This window comes from Drosophila santomea, chromosome 2R, assembly GCF_016746245.2.
Source record: "Drosophila santomea strain STO CAGO 1482 chromosome 2R, Prin_Dsan_1.1, whole genome shotgun sequence".
Taxonomy (NCBI): domain Eukaryota; kingdom Metazoa; phylum Arthropoda; class Insecta; order Diptera; family Drosophilidae; genus Drosophila; species Drosophila santomea.
The window spans coordinates 15,965,820-15,980,514 of NC_053017.2; the positions used below are offsets into that span (position 1 = coordinate 15,965,820).

At 47.1% G+C, this 14,695-nt stretch overlaps 3 protein-coding genes across 13 annotated transcripts; 2 read left to right on the plus strand and 1 right to left on the minus strand.

Moving 5' to 3' along the window:
* The first annotated feature begins 37 nt into the window (after nucleotides 1–37).
* LOC120445943 (sodium channel protein Nach) lies at nucleotides 38–1,914 on the plus strand. Its single transcript, XM_039626609.1, has 6 exons — nucleotides 38–399; nucleotides 452–742; nucleotides 799–1,247; nucleotides 1,305–1,431; nucleotides 1,489–1,592; nucleotides 1,649–1,914. The coding sequence occupies exons 1-6, from the start codon at nucleotides 38–40 to the stop codon at nucleotides 1,864–1,866; spliced, it is 1,551 nt and encodes a 516-aa protein (XP_039482543.1). The 3' UTR covers nucleotides 1,867–1,914.
* Nucleotides 1,915–2,390: 476 nt separating this feature from the next.
* LOC120445200 (alpha-amylase-related protein) lies at nucleotides 2,391–4,015 on the plus strand. Its single transcript, XM_039625424.2, has 2 exons — nucleotides 2,391–3,061; nucleotides 3,119–4,015. The coding sequence occupies exons 1-2, from the start codon at nucleotides 2,408–2,410 to the stop codon at nucleotides 3,944–3,946; spliced, it is 1,482 nt and encodes a 493-aa protein (XP_039481358.1). The 5' UTR covers nucleotides 2,391–2,407; the 3' UTR covers nucleotides 3,947–4,015.
* Nucleotides 4,016–4,234: 219 nt separating this feature from the next.
* LOC120445201 (serine-enriched protein) lies at nucleotides 4,235–14,644 on the minus strand. Of its 11 annotated transcripts, none has more exons than XM_039625436.2 (9): nucleotides 13,838–14,644; nucleotides 12,005–12,184; nucleotides 11,475–11,633; nucleotides 11,049–11,087; nucleotides 10,208–10,325; nucleotides 9,820–10,151; nucleotides 9,614–9,754; nucleotides 9,357–9,407; nucleotides 4,235–9,182 (listed from the first exon to the last, which is right to left on the minus strand). In XM_039625436.2, exons 2-9 carry the CDS (start codon nucleotides 12,173–12,175, stop codon nucleotides 6,282–6,284), a joined length of 3,912 nt encoding a protein of 1,303 aa, XP_039481370.1. In that variant the 5' UTR covers nucleotides 12,176–12,184; nucleotides 13,838–14,644; the 3' UTR covers nucleotides 4,235–6,281. The 11 variants fall into 11 exon arrangements, with proteins under 11 accessions (XP_039481370.1, XP_039481362.1, XP_039481365.1 ...); XM_039625428.2 differs by adding an exon at nucleotides 13,317–13,461 and having other exon boundaries at nucleotides 9,076–9,407; nucleotides 14,203–14,644; XM_039625431.2 differs by adding an exon at nucleotides 13,317–13,348 and having other exon boundaries at nucleotides 9,076–9,407; nucleotides 14,199–14,644.
* Nucleotides 14,645–14,695: the final 51 nt, after the last annotated feature.

The following is a 14,695-nucleotide window of genomic DNA, read 5'->3' on the forward strand; positions in this document are numbered from 1 at the left end:
CCCGCAACGAGGCAAAAGGATTCAGTTGGCGGTTGAAATGGGTCACCATGAGGAGCTGAAACCGGAGCAAGTGGATCTGAAAGTAACCCCCTTTGTTGGGTCTTTGAAACGCACTTGGAGTGACTTCTGTACTACCAGCAGTATCCATGGATTGAAGTACACCCGCGATGAGGATACGAATAAGATTGTGCATCTGGTGTGGCTCTTGACTTCGGTGGTGATGTTCATCTGTGCTGTTGTTATGGCGCACACCTTCTACATCGACTATCGCAGCAGTCCCACGCGTATGAATGTGGAAAGTGATAACACGCCGGTGAATAGACTCTACTTCCCACCTGTCACAATTTGCCCAGATGTACTCTTCAACATGCAAAAGTCCGAGGCCTTTCTGAACACTCTGTAAGTGGTAATTATTCAAAGGAAATTATACGAATGTGCTTTACTCTGCCAGGCGACTTCCACAAGGAGCCGAGTTAAGGGGCATTCTTCGCAAGCTTCACATTTTTTACGGCTTTATGCTGGATGATGAACGATATTCTGCGGAGGACATCGAGCAAATGGAAGCCCTACTCTTTCTGAATAATCTCACAATTCCAGAATTTGTGGAGCACTTACGCTGGGATTGTGATGAAATCCTGTATCGCTGTAGTTTCAATGGTAAAATAATAGATTGTTCGCAGATATTTCAGCTGTCCAAGACGTTTTTCGGCCATTGTTGTTCATTCAATTTGCGCCAAAAAGGGTACGTAAAATAGAAGTCAAAATAATTTAAAGAGCTCTAAGTTTTCTTTGAAACAGTTTAAACTTTACTGCCCAACGAGCAATAAGTGGTTTTAGATATGGCCTGTCACTGATTGTGCGCTATAAGGACAACAGCTACGATCCATTGCAGTCGTATTCATATGGCGTAAAGCTACTAATCCAGGAAGCAGATGCTTTTCCCAGTGCCCATTCTGCAGCTAAGTTTATAGCCTTCAACTCGGAGACATTCGCAGCCGTGAGACCGCAGGAAACCTTTTGCTCGGCTGCTGTGAAGGCTTTGACCATTGAGGAGAGAAATTGCGTTTTCCAAAAGGAGTTTCCCATGCGTTACTTTTCGGACTACGTATACCCCAACTGCGAGCTGAACTGCAGGGTCACGAATATGGTCAAGTTCTGCGGCTGTCACACTTACTTCTTTGCCTTTAATCGCACTAGCGATCGGATTTGTACATTCAGAGATATTCCGTGTCTAGTGGATAATTTTGGTACGTTGTTGATGTTAGTTTTCCCAATATGTAGTAATCCTAAGACTTGGCTTTTAGCTAATATAATTACAAGGAAGAAAAGCACCCAGTGCTACTGTCCGCTTACCTGTGAACACACTGACTACGATGTCCAGATATCCAATTTTCCTCTGGAACTAAACATGCCGGTGGCGGATAAGTTTTAGTAAATATTGCAAGAGAAATGCTGGTGCCGCTATCCATTGAATTCTTTTTATTTCAGTTCAGGCTTAGCCAAAAACGATGGTGTGTTGCATGTGTTTATCAACTCGTTTGGCTATCGACGACTGCGACGTGACTTGCTTTCCAATATGGTCACTTTGGTGTGTAAGTTGATTGAAATACTCCTTTATCAATTTGAATTTAGAAATGTGAGTTTCCAGCTAATCTAGGCAGCGCATTCAGCCTTTTTGTGGGCATGAGCATGCTCTCGGTGGTGGAAATTATCTACTATTTTTCAGTAATTCTACGCAAGAACTACAAAATGGAATGCGAAACTCGCAGTCAGATGCTTCAAAAAAAACCAAAGTTCGCCTGGCCCCAAGCTAATGACACTCACAGTAAACACCAGAAATCTGTTTTCATAATTCACAAATCGTAATCAGCACGATGGGCGAATGCAGAAAATATTGCCATAAATTAGAGCAATAAAATCGATTTCAAACTGAATATGGTCTCCGAATGAACTTAGCTATACCCTTTTGGAGGCAATTATATTGTTACTCTGGTTTTCGTAATACACTTTAACGGGATAGGTATTTTTTATTACTTTAAATACATTATGTGTATTATTTTTATATTGCCTTGAACTTTTAGTTGAAGCCTCATATGGTATGTTTATATTAGTTAGTGAGCTTAACCGATGATCTTTTAAGGTAGAGTATCCTGGTAGGGAATCCTAACTACCAACGAACTCAATCATTATCTTCTGGAAAAGCCACGATACCCGCGACTTGCAAATATCTATCCTACTATCGCATATTGCCATAGGTCAGCTGATGGCCATTGTAAATCTGAACCCCAATCTCGGGGTGACCATCTGGTAGTCGTAAATTGGACCCAAACGAAGCAAATCCGCGATAAGATTGTCAGTGGGGTATAAAAGGGGAAATTGCTCGGGAGATTGCTCACAGTATACGGACATGTTCAAGTTGGCTTTGACCCTGACACTCTGCTTGGCGGGCAGCCTTTCGCTGGCCCAGCACAATCCCCATTGGTGGGGCAATCGCAACACCATCGTCCACTTGTTCGAGTGGAAGTGGTCGGACATTGCCCAGGAGTGTGAGAATTTTCTGGGACCCCGAGGATTCGCCGGCGTTCAAGTGAGCCCCGTGAATGAGAACATCATATCGGCGGGTCGTCCTTGGTGGGAGAGATACCAACCCATCTCATATAAGCTGACCACTCGGTCTGGTGATGAGGAGGAGTTCGGTGACATGGTCCGTCGTTGCAACGATGTGGGTGTTCGTATCTATGTGGATGTCCTGTTGAATCACATGTCCGGAGATTTTGACGGTGTGGCTGTGGGTACTGCCGGAACAGAGGCGGAACCTGGAAAGAAATCCTTCCCAGGTGTTCCGTACACCGCCCAGGACTTCCATCCCACGTGCGAGATTACCGACTGGAACGATCGCTTCCAGGTGCAACAGTGCGAGCTGGTTGGCCTCAAGGATCTCGACCAGAGCAGTGACTGGGTGAGGAGCAAGCTAATTGAATTCCTGGATCACCTCATCGAACTGGGTGTTGCCGGTTTCCGGGTCGATGCCGCCAAGCACATGGCATCGGAGGATCTGGAGGTAAGTGGTAGCTGTCTCTAGTGTGGAACGATTGGCTAATGGTATTTTACTCCGCAGTACATCTACAGCAGTCTGAGCAACCTGAACATCGACCACGGATTTCCCCACAACTCCCGTCCCTTCATCTTCCAGGAGGTAATTGATCATGGTCACGAAACCGTGTCCCGTGATGAGTACAAGGACCTGGGTGCCGTCACCGAGTTCCGATTCTCCGAGGAGATTGGCAACGCCTTCCGTGGCAACAACGCACTGATGTGGCTGCAGAGCTGGGGCACCGGCTGGGGATTCCTACCCTCGGGTCAGGCCCTGACCTTTGTGGACAACCACGATAACCAGAGAGATGCGGGTGCCGTCCTGAACTACAAGTCGCCCAAGCAGTACAAGATGGCCACCGCTTTCCATTTGGCCTATCCCTACGGCATCAGTCGGGTGATGAGCTCGTTCGCCTTCGACGATCACGATACTCCGCCGCCACAGGATGCGCAGGAGAGGATTATTTCGCCCGAATTCGATGAGGATGGAGCCTGTGTGAATGGCTGGATTTGCGAGCACCGTTGGCGTCAGATCTACGCGATGGTGGGCTTCAAGAACGCCGTGCGGGATACGGAGATCACCGGTTGGTGGGACAATGGAGACAACCAGATCTCGTTCTGTCGAGGCAACAAGGGCTTCCTGGCGATCAACAACAACCTGTACGATCTGTCGCAGGACCTGAACACCTGTCTGCCCCAAGGAACCTACTGCGATGTGATTTCCGGCAGCCTGATCGACGGATCCTGCACCGGCAAGTCGGTCACTGTGAACGAGCATGGCTATGGCTATATCCACATTGGATCCGATGACTTTGATGGTGTCCTGGCCCTGCATGTGGATGCCAAAGTTTAATGGTAAAGGTAACACAGAAATCTGGGCTTTATTTTTCTCTCAAAGTACAATAAAAACGAACGCACATAATGTTTGGAGGTTTTAGCTCTAACTATTCGAGTATGTTTGTGAGCGGTAACAGTAGCAATAGCAATAAAAATGCAAAGTAAGATATTTAACGTGATTCGATTCAATTCGATTCGATTCGAACTGGACTTAGTCTAACAAATGCCACGACAACGACATCCTCTGAATGTGATACCCGCAAAATGGGAATACTAAGCAATTTATTGCAGTATTCAGTATATAAGCTGGGCCAACTGGGCAAACTGGGCCTACATCCACATCCGATCCAGCTGGCACTCTGTATACGTAAACCCGCTCTGCAAATAGAAGAAGTTGGCATTGTGAAATTGTAGTTGGGTGCTCCGAATCTGAATCGCTACAATTGGCTCCATTGGCGATCACCTCTCACAAGCATTCAGAGGCGCAATGGAAAATCGATCGAAAATAACTGGTAACTGGTAAGCGATTTGGTCAGCGACTGTTATTGGTTAGTTTCAAAACAAGCAACTACAAATCAAAATAGCAACGTTTCTACTGGCATTCCGATTACGAGTGTTACGAGTGTAGTTCTGGACCGATCGATGCATCTCCCAGGTCCGAGATGTCAGCTGGTGGCAATTGATGTGTGGTTATCGGTACGATTAGTTACCATTTGATTGGAATTAAATGCTTATGAAGCGTAATTACCTGTAAAATGCTGATATCTTGCTTCTTAGGAGTAACTCGCTAAAAACGGTCCTTACTCCACTTACAATATAACATACATTTGTATACTTTGTAAACTATGATTCTTTAGATACTCAGCTTAAATTTAGAGTTTACTCGGGATTATTCTATTTGATTAACAAACACAGAGTCCAAAAATGTTGCTCAAAGTTTAACAATAAATATTAATTTAGTAATACAATGTTTTCCACTCTTTGCGCGGCACAAAAGCTAACGCTTTTCCTAAATTTTAAGATTTAAGTACGGCCCCAAGTCCAGCTTTAATATACAAACATACGCACACCCAGATGCGTATAATTTTGCTTTGATCTTAGTCTTAGGAGCTAACTAGAACATCTTGTCCCATCCTTTTGCAATAGCAGCGCAGTTCGGTTACATTTAGATTTTAATCATTCTTAGGTTATTTAGAATCATACAATGTATATTGATTATGTTATGCCATCAAAAATTTGTAATACTCGCGTTTTGCTAACGCATATAATTATAGCTATATAACAGGAACCACGTAAAAATGCACAAATACTTAGAACATTATTCTTACTTTCTGATATCGATTTCCACATTAATTACAACATCAAAGTGTGAACTCTTATGCACATGTATACATATAAACTTTTGATCTATTGTTGTTTAAATAGTAGTCAGGTAAATCGTGGGAGGAATTATTGTTGCGCATAAGTTTGTTAATGATTTAGAATATACATTTGACTTCTATATCTATATTTCATTAGCCGCCTAGGCAATCGATTAGTTTGCGACCGACCACGGATCGAACGAGGGTCGCTTCACAAATCAGCAGAGATCATAAGTTTAACCGACTTCGGTGTCCCGAAGCGAGCGCCTTTGGTAGAGCTTTTGAAACGGCCTAAAAACCAGAACCATTTTATAAAGTTTGATTACCAAACGCCTTTTGTTCGGTGACACCCTTAACCCTAAAACATTGCGATTAGGATCTACATAGATTCAACACCGAGATTGTCAAAAATATATGAGCATCGTACAGATACGAGTATCAATAGATTGCCGACAATGCTTATGAGGTTTGCTTTGTTTGGTACCAGTGATGGGATAGACTAACTAAAAAAAAAAACATTATGCACATATATTAAACAATTTCAGTATATAAGATGCCATGCAATGGTATGCCACATTGTATTCATATACAACTGTGATTATTACTATACAAAATATATGCAATTACAGGTACTTGATATCGAATTACTAAGATTCTTATTCAGGACTATTTAATGCATATTGAACATTAAAATAGTTGTATTGTTTCATCGTTATGGGGCAAATCGGCTTTTAATTTACAGCTTTTGATTTCATTTAAGATGTATTCTTTATGGTACAAATATTGCGTATTTTTGGATTAACGTTCTATTACATCAGTATGGAAAAGGCAGTTATTGTTGAGTTTGAGAATGAATTTGATCAGTTAATTATTTCAGATTTATATGCAGTATATTTCCAGCACATTATGGTTTGCCACTCCCTTGGCCTTGTTTGCTATCTAAGTACTAGTCCCATCACTGGCTTCCACCAGTACCATTTACCTTTGCCCCTAGAAGCTCTTTCCCGCATCATGGATGCGCTTCCGGCGACTGTCGCGCCTCCTGTATCGATCTATAATCCGCGAGCGATGTCTCTCTGGACACAATGCCTCCGGCGAGCTGTCCACCTTCTTCATCACGATGCGGAATGTGAAGGTGTGCTTGGGCGAGGCGCTGGCCGCTCGTCTCGGTGACGGTGGCTCGAATTCACTGCCGCTGGAGAAGCCGCAGGAGGAGAGTGGGGCGCCGGGGTGAGGCAGCGGAACAGGACCGACCGGAGCAACGCCAGGAACTCTGGGCGTGCCGTTCGTATAGCCCGATGGCGTGGACATGGACCCGGTGGACAGCTGCTGGGTGAGCACGGAACTGGGTCGCGGCTCGAAGATGGAGGCGCATCTCTGATCAGTGCAGAGGAAGGTGCGCACCTCTCGCTCCTCCTCGCCTTTTTGCCGGACAGTCAGGGGAAAGTGCTTGCGACTGGGATCCCCGTACGGACTTCTCTGGGGTTCCGGGGGATAGCCATAGCCGTGTGGATATGACCCACTGGAGTCGTAGCTATCCCTGGAGCTATAGTTGGAGGAAGTCTGCTGAGACAACGGACTGCGTGCCCGGGAGAAGGCACTGAATTGGGAGACGTGCAGCTGGCGGAAGTTCTCCGTGCGCTGTTTCTTGCTCATCGCCGGAAACGGAAGGCTGGGCGATCGACCACCACCCTCGGTGGGTGTGTAGTCAAAGTGGGTCTCCAGCGAGGACTTGCGGCCTCCGCAGGAGGAGCCAGATCTTTGGAAGGTCTCCGCATCCACCAGCTCAATGGAGCTCTTCCTCAGATCAACGGCTCTTCTGCCTCCTTGGCCTCTTTCATCGGTATCGACAATCTCAAAGCTGGAGGTCTGATCCTCGTAGCTAGTGGACTGATACCGCGAAATGGAAACGTCAAAGCTGGTATCCCTGGACGAGTAGGGACAATCGAAACTGGACTCGCCACGACTGGACTTGCTCCACTTGCTCTCCACCAGCTCGAAGCTGTCGCCCCCGGAGTCCAGACGCTGCAGATTTATGAGATCGGTTTCCGTGTCCACCCCGGGACTGCGGAGCTGCTCCAGGAATGGGGAACGAGGTGGATCGAAGGAAGAGCGGCGCGACGGCGGCTCAAACTCGATGGTAGGACACTGGAGCGGCTTCTTAGCGGGCTCGGCCGCCGCCAAAGCTGCGGCTTCAGCTTGGGCGATGGCCAGGTCCGCATCTTCGGTCTCCCGCCGCAGTGCCTGCAGATTCACATAAACTGGTTCTGGGGGATAGGCTTTCAAGATCTCTACCAGCTCGGCGCGCATGTCCTCGGGTATCATTAGGTCATTGGAATCTGATTCCCGTTCCTCGCTGATTCGCGGCTCTATGGGCTCCCGGCTCTCCGAACGACGGGTGAAGTGATGCACTGCGGCTGTTCCGCCTTCGCCGTTGAGGGCCACCACTTTGAGCGAGTTAGTGACCTCCTCCACAAACTGGGCCATGGCTGCATCGGTTTGTTCCACCTCGGTTTCTGCCTCCGCATCCTTTTCGGTGTCGTCCTCCTTTACGGCCTCGGGTTCTTGCAATTCACGGAGCCTCTCATGCTTGATATAGGACTCACCTACCTTCTCGAAGTGCACATTGGCCAGCTCGAAGGGCAGTTCGTCCGACGATCCACCTACCTGTTGCTCCACGTTCGCCTGACTTAGGTCCGCACTGGGCCTCTTGGATCCGGATGCAGAACTCAGCTTCTGCTTCTCCTTTTCCTCCTCGTCGCGTTTCGTCGACCTCCGGAGCCTCAGAGACATCTTGGCGTAGTGGGTGAACTTCTGGGATATCTTCGGCTCAAAGCCCACCTCGGACATTTGCTTTTGGACAGCACTCTTGGCGGCCGTAGAGGATGCCGCCGGACTGGCTGAGAAGGTGCTCTGCCGGATGAGTGGACCGCCGGAGGATCCGGACTCCGCTCGGGTGAAGGCATTTGCAAAGCGATTGGTTCGGCTACTCAGATGCTTAGAGGGCTTCCTCACAAAGGCTAGGATCTCACGCATCACGCTCTTCTTCTCCTGCGGCTGGGCTGCCTCCTTTTCCTTCTCCTTCTCCCTTTCCCGGGCAGCGGCCTCCGCCGCCTCCCGTTCTCGTTCCGCACTCTTGTAAGTCTCGGCGGGATTGGAGACGGTTATCGGCGGTATCGGGCCCATGGGCGAACGCTTCTCGCTGGCAAAATATATGGGTGTGAAGAGGCTTATCGAGGGCCGCTTGAGGCCAACGAAACCCGCTTCTTCGGGTTCAGTGGCCATGTCCTGGACGTGGACCGTGGATGTGGGGCTCCTTCGGGTGCCCGGAAGTCCAAATTGGCAGCCAAAGTCTGTGGGAGCCACTGCCCCCAAAGGCGATCGACGTTCCTGGGTGTGCACACTGAAAGTGGGGCTACTTCTTCGGGGCTCCCCAGTGGGACTCCTAACTGTGGGACTAGTCATTGGATCATTTGGTGACCTTAATCCGCTGCTGGGAAAGAGCGGACTCCGGCGTCCTTGGGGACTGCGATCGTTGAGACCGACAGGACTTCGTCTGCCCTGGGTGCCCAGCGATATGGAGAGCTGTCCGCTATTCTTCCGGCGATTTGAGGCGCGGAGAGTTCCCTGGCGCGACAGCGAGGTGGGCGTCTTTTGGGAACTGCTGCCCGGACTCTTGGACTCCGGCACTGGCATGACCGGACTCTTTGGCGTCAAGGGGCTGCGCTTCTTCTCTCCATTTCCGGAGGTCAACGAGGTATTCAGAGTTAGATTGGGTGCATTGTTGGGACTTCGCCGCTCCGAGGGACTGCGTCGCGTGCGGAAGGACTGCGACTTGGCTTTCCGGATCTTGGGCAGCGACTGGTGGTGGTGACGGTGGCGGTGGTGTTGCTGCTGGGACGACGAGGAGGAGGAGGGGCCGTTCAACTTATGTTAGTTGCTGTGGTGCGGACCACTCGTCGGGTCGCTGCTGCCGCTGGAACTGAGGGTGGTGTTCGAGCCATACGGATCTAGGGAGCTCTGGACCGACATCGAGCGACCTTGGTTCTGACGCGCACGCCTCACTCGGCTAGAGTTGGGAGACAGCTTTCCGGGGTCGATGCTTTCTGGGTCTGCCTGCAATGTGTAGAATCAGACATAAAGGGGACAACAGGATGGATGGACGGAATGGAGCGTGGCGCATGGGTGGCGGTGGATGGTTGGATGGATGGACGGAGAGAAAGATAGGCGGACAGAGATAGATGGACAGATGATGGCGTGAGTGACTGAGTTAAACACCAAGGAAGCAGCGCAAAGCAATCTAGAAGCACAATGCAACCCACCTGGTAAGCCAGTGCGTTCATGATGATCGCATACGGAACGAGATTCAGCGGATGGATCTCCCGCATCAGCACGTTGGCCGGGATCTTATGGAACTGGATGTACTCGCAGAAAGTGCCCAGGATCTCCTTAATGTCGATGTTCTGCGTGGACAGCCAAAGTCTTAATAGAAAGTTCTTGAAAGCTCACACGTTTTCAAAACCCTCACCGGATTGTTGTCATAGTACTTCTTGCTCCACATGAGAGCCGCTTGAAATTTGGTGAATTCGTCGGCCCGCAGCTCCTCTCTGGCCAGGATCAGGCGAACCACGTGCTGTGGCAGCAGCGTGAAGCTGCCCAGGTTCAGCACCTCGGTTCCATGCTCATCCACGAACTCCAGAACCTTTTGTACCAGGGTCTTGGTGCACTTGTACTGGATATAACGCTCGGCCGAGGCCAACAAAGCGCACACGGTATCCACATTGATGCAGCACTGCACAAATCCTGCACAGGCGCGACGCAGTTCCTCGAGGCCATAGTAGTCGGCGGCATTCATGACGCCTTAAAAGGAGACTCCATCAGTTCAAGTATATCTAAAACTTATTTTTACAATTTACCCAGCAGAGTGCGAGGCTGCAGGGTCACACAGCCCGTGTGAATATACTCGATCAGTTGGCGGAACACGTCGGGCTCAAACTCCTCGATGATTAGGGTCTGATGCTGCTGACCTGAGGGCTAAATTCACAGTAGGTCAGCATTGGTAAATTAATAATATTAAGTTGAAGCAGCTAGGGGAGAGCATAACAAGAACAGGTGCAAAGTACATAACTTCTCATAGCCATTCCAATTGTGACTAACTAAGTCAGATGGTTAGATTTTTATAGGTAAGTAGAGCTCAAAGGCTGATAGATTTTAGAAGGAGATAAGTTATAGAACAATTTTGAAGATTTGCATACGAGAAATAAATTCAACACAGGTTCAGCGCAGAATAACTTTGAAATGAAGCGAGGATTAGTGGGGAAATATTTCAGAAAAAAGCACAACTAGTTTTTAAACCACCCCAGCCATTCTGGGCATCACATTCCTTTGTTTAAAGAGATATCAAATGATTGGATGCACACTCAGCAACACATCTACATATAGCCAATTACAGAGGAAATGCATATTGGTTTTATAGGAAAGTGGGACTACCTTCGAAGGACCGAAGTTGTAAATATCCTTGCAGGTATATCAAGAAGAAATGCTCTTCTTTGTTTAAACTATATTCAATTGTTAAGACGTTACTTGTATTACTTTAACTACGTTAGTATTACTCTGCTACTCTCTGCAAGGACATCAAAAGGACATCCGTCAATTACGACACCCACACAGTTACAGTTAGAGTTACAGCGACAGCGACAGCGACTACAGATACACGCACATATACACGCACAGAGGCAGTATTTGATGCTTGGTTACCTCGGGTATCGGAGCTAATTGTTGGGTATAACCGGTTCTCTATGATTACGGATATGGGTTGCGGGGTAACGAGTACGATGAGGAATGGTGGTTGTCACAACAGAAAAGGCACGAGAACATTGATATCAGTTAAATGGCTTTCACTGGCTCACGACGTATTTACACATAAAAGAGGATGAAAACAATACGCAAAAAAAAAGGATATCAAACCATACTGTACTGAATTGAACTGAACTGAACTCAAGGGAACCGAGAAGGTGGATACAAAAATAACCCCAATGATGCAGACCCACACGGCAAAATGCAAAATCACACCGGGCACTCACACAGACACACATCACATACATACATACATACGTACGTAAGTATTCCCCCCGCTGGGTAATCGATTATGGATGAATATAGAACACATCTGCGAATACGTACCTGTTGTGCGGCATTCTGCAGATTGAGCAGGGGCTCCGAGGAGCGTTTCAGGAAGAGGCGCAGCTTGTTCTCCTTGGTGGAGGTTTCCCTCTTCCGCTGGGGCGAGGGGGCAGCGTATAGCATTTTGGCAAACACTCGGGATCGGGATGCCAGCACAGCCTGTGCAGGGAAAAATCTATTAGACTATTATACGGAATAATTTCCATAACCGTAATAATAAGATCTACAAATTTGCATTTAATTTTGTAATAACTTAAAACAAATTACTTGACTCGATTCCAGTTAAATTTAAGCCCTATTTAACTTTGGATGCTTCACTTTACATGACAAAAATGTTAGTATTCTAATGCCTTTGTACAGCTGAGTGCGTGATAATATTTAGCACTAGCAAACTATGAAAGGAACGCATCCTGCGTAACTCAAAGGACTCAATTATTTAGGCGGCCAGTGCGGCGATTACGCAGTGACCTGATTTCTGGACCCAAAGGATGATGGTGCACAATAAAACATGGGGAGTACATGGCACAAACCTTGACGGCGCAGACGGGTTCGCGGGTATCGCCCACCAGGAAGGTTACGTCACACAGCTCGGGCATGGAGGCCAGGAACTTCATGTCCTCCGCCAGCCCCGTCTTGTTCTCGAAAGTCGAGAGGTCCGGCTCTGCGTCAGCCATGCCGGGTAGAATCAATGCCTCGGGCATCTGGGTTTACTGCAATCACGTACAGTTGTTTGTTAATAATAATAGTACTGAAAGCTTATATTAACTCGCTTGTATAATACCACTTTCTTCTCATTATCGAAATAAAGTAAACGTTAAAAGAGTTTTTTTCATGCATTCATCTGTCTCAAGGCTGGGAATCGTTTTCCTACTATATCCTTATTGGGAACAAGATTCTAAATCTTAACTAGCCAGAAAACTAGTTTAAAATATATGCTAGCCTATATTGAATGAAAATAAGATCTGCAATTTGTAATAATATTTTAGTTAGTCTGCAACTAATAAAAAAAAATTCTAAGGAATACTTAATAAAAACAATCTTCACTCTCAGCTCTTCTGTTTTATTTTAAGTCAAACACATGCGGCATAAAATATCTTTAAGTAATTTTAAGAATTTTCCTACCCCGCCGAGTTCACTTTCTAAGCCATTCTAAGCGTAATTGAAATTTCTATAAATATTTTTTAGCACTAAGCCGCTGAGAGCTGCCAGTAATTAAATTGTAATTCACTTCAACTTTAAGCCACACACAGTCTGGCAGCCCCCAGTCACGTCAGCTCCATGCCAATATTTTCCACCTCCCCCATGGAGCAAAGCTAAAGAAAAAGGAGAAAAACACGTAGAGTCCCCGTAAGAGCCTATAAGACCGCGGAAAGAAACCGCACAGCCTCTGTCACAGATTGTGTCCTTGAACATGGCTGAAACACAACTAAATTACAATTACCATAAAGACGGGAAAGGGGCGGGCTAAAGGTAAAAAGGCAACCGCAACTGCCAGCAGACAAGGTCCTGTCGCAATCAACTACGCACAAAACAACAACAAAGAACAGCGAGTGGGCGTGGCAGCAGCCTTGCTGTGGGCGCTGGGTGAGGGGTGGATGGTGGGTGGTGGGCGGTGGGCGTTGGGCCGACTCTAGACAATGCAGAAACTTGCTGCATACTTTGGGGCAACTCAACGTGAAACGGCGAAGAGAGCATGCATTGAAAATTGGAAAACTTTGGTTCGGGTCAAAGTTTTCCCGAAGCAAAGATTAATTTACCTGTTTGCTCATTAACAAATATCGATCAAATAAAATGACTTGGAAAGTTTTCTATGCAAATAACTCACCCACATAGCCAACTTACCTGTTGCAGGGTGAATTCAGATTCTGGCACCTCTTTCCACAGATATTGAAATTTTTATTAGGATGAATTTTACACATACATAGTTTTTGTTATCAGCAACGGATTTGTTAAATCCGTTTGCTAGCTAAATATTAAATCATTTCGACTGCAATTCCAAAATTGAGTAAATTAAGAAAATGGAATAAAAATCGCTTGCCAAGACAATTTAAAAAAGTATTTACAGAAAAGGGTATGATAAAAAGTTTACAAAAAGTTCTTGTGTTCACAGTACAATTTACAGCATGCCAGAAACTGAAGGTTAAAAAGACGAAGGGCGCGGGGCTTTTTGGATACCAAAATTGTGCTGTGTATAATGTGTGCCAATAAAAGTAAGAAGGGAATACGAAAATGTTGTATATGCCACGCATAAATCAGAGAGAGAGTAAAAGAGAAGGTCGAGCGAGGGGGCAAAAATTTGATTGAATTTCGGTTAACGTGTGGAAAATGGTTGAAACTTTTGCAGCTGAGGGTTTTCCACTAACTTTTTTCCCAGCCAAGTTGTGCGCCAAATGCGAAAAATACCAAGCTGTCCGATTTCCGGGTCGCTGGGGCGTCTCACTTTCACTTTTCTCCAAGGATTACGCTGTGTGTGTGTGTGTCTGTATGATGTGTGCTTGTGTGTTATTTGCGTGTATGTATTGGTGACACAACCAAGGCAACAGAAGCAACACCGAGCACAATCACTCGTCACACAGACGTCTGTCCAAAAAAGGGCAGCCGCAAATATTTCTAATCGCCAAAAAACAAAGTGCTGTGCTGATGGAGAAGCTGAAGCTGAGGGCCGATAACAATAATTTGATTTTTCTCTACTCAGGCATTCGGCCAACACGCACACTCACACACCCACACAGAAAGCAGAAGCGTTTTGCTGGACGAGAAATGAACCGTTTTGCACGAGGCACAGAAGCGTTCTGGCCAAAATATTCGTCTCTACCTCTGAGGAGGAGTCCTTTTCGAGTCCGCAGCTCCTGCGCATGTCCACGGCCATCGATCCGCCGCGACGGTGGTGGCCTCCAGTTGCCCAGACCACCATAATCCTGGCCAGCGCAACGTGGCCCACAGCCACTTGTTTGCATCATCGCGTGTTTATCCCGCCGATGCGCAGGCGCCGCCAAACATAAACAATACCCAAGCCAAGCGGATGACAGTTGCCCACCGCCAGTTGACAGTTGACAGTTGGGCTATCGGACCACTTGACATGCGATCCTTGGACTCCTTCGACCGCCCAGGGCTTCGGATTTCGGTGTGCGGTGGCAACCATCGAGGCACTTGAAAAAAAGGCCACGGACCGCGCAGAAGATCCAAGGAATTACGGAATTCATCAGAGCAATAAATTCAAA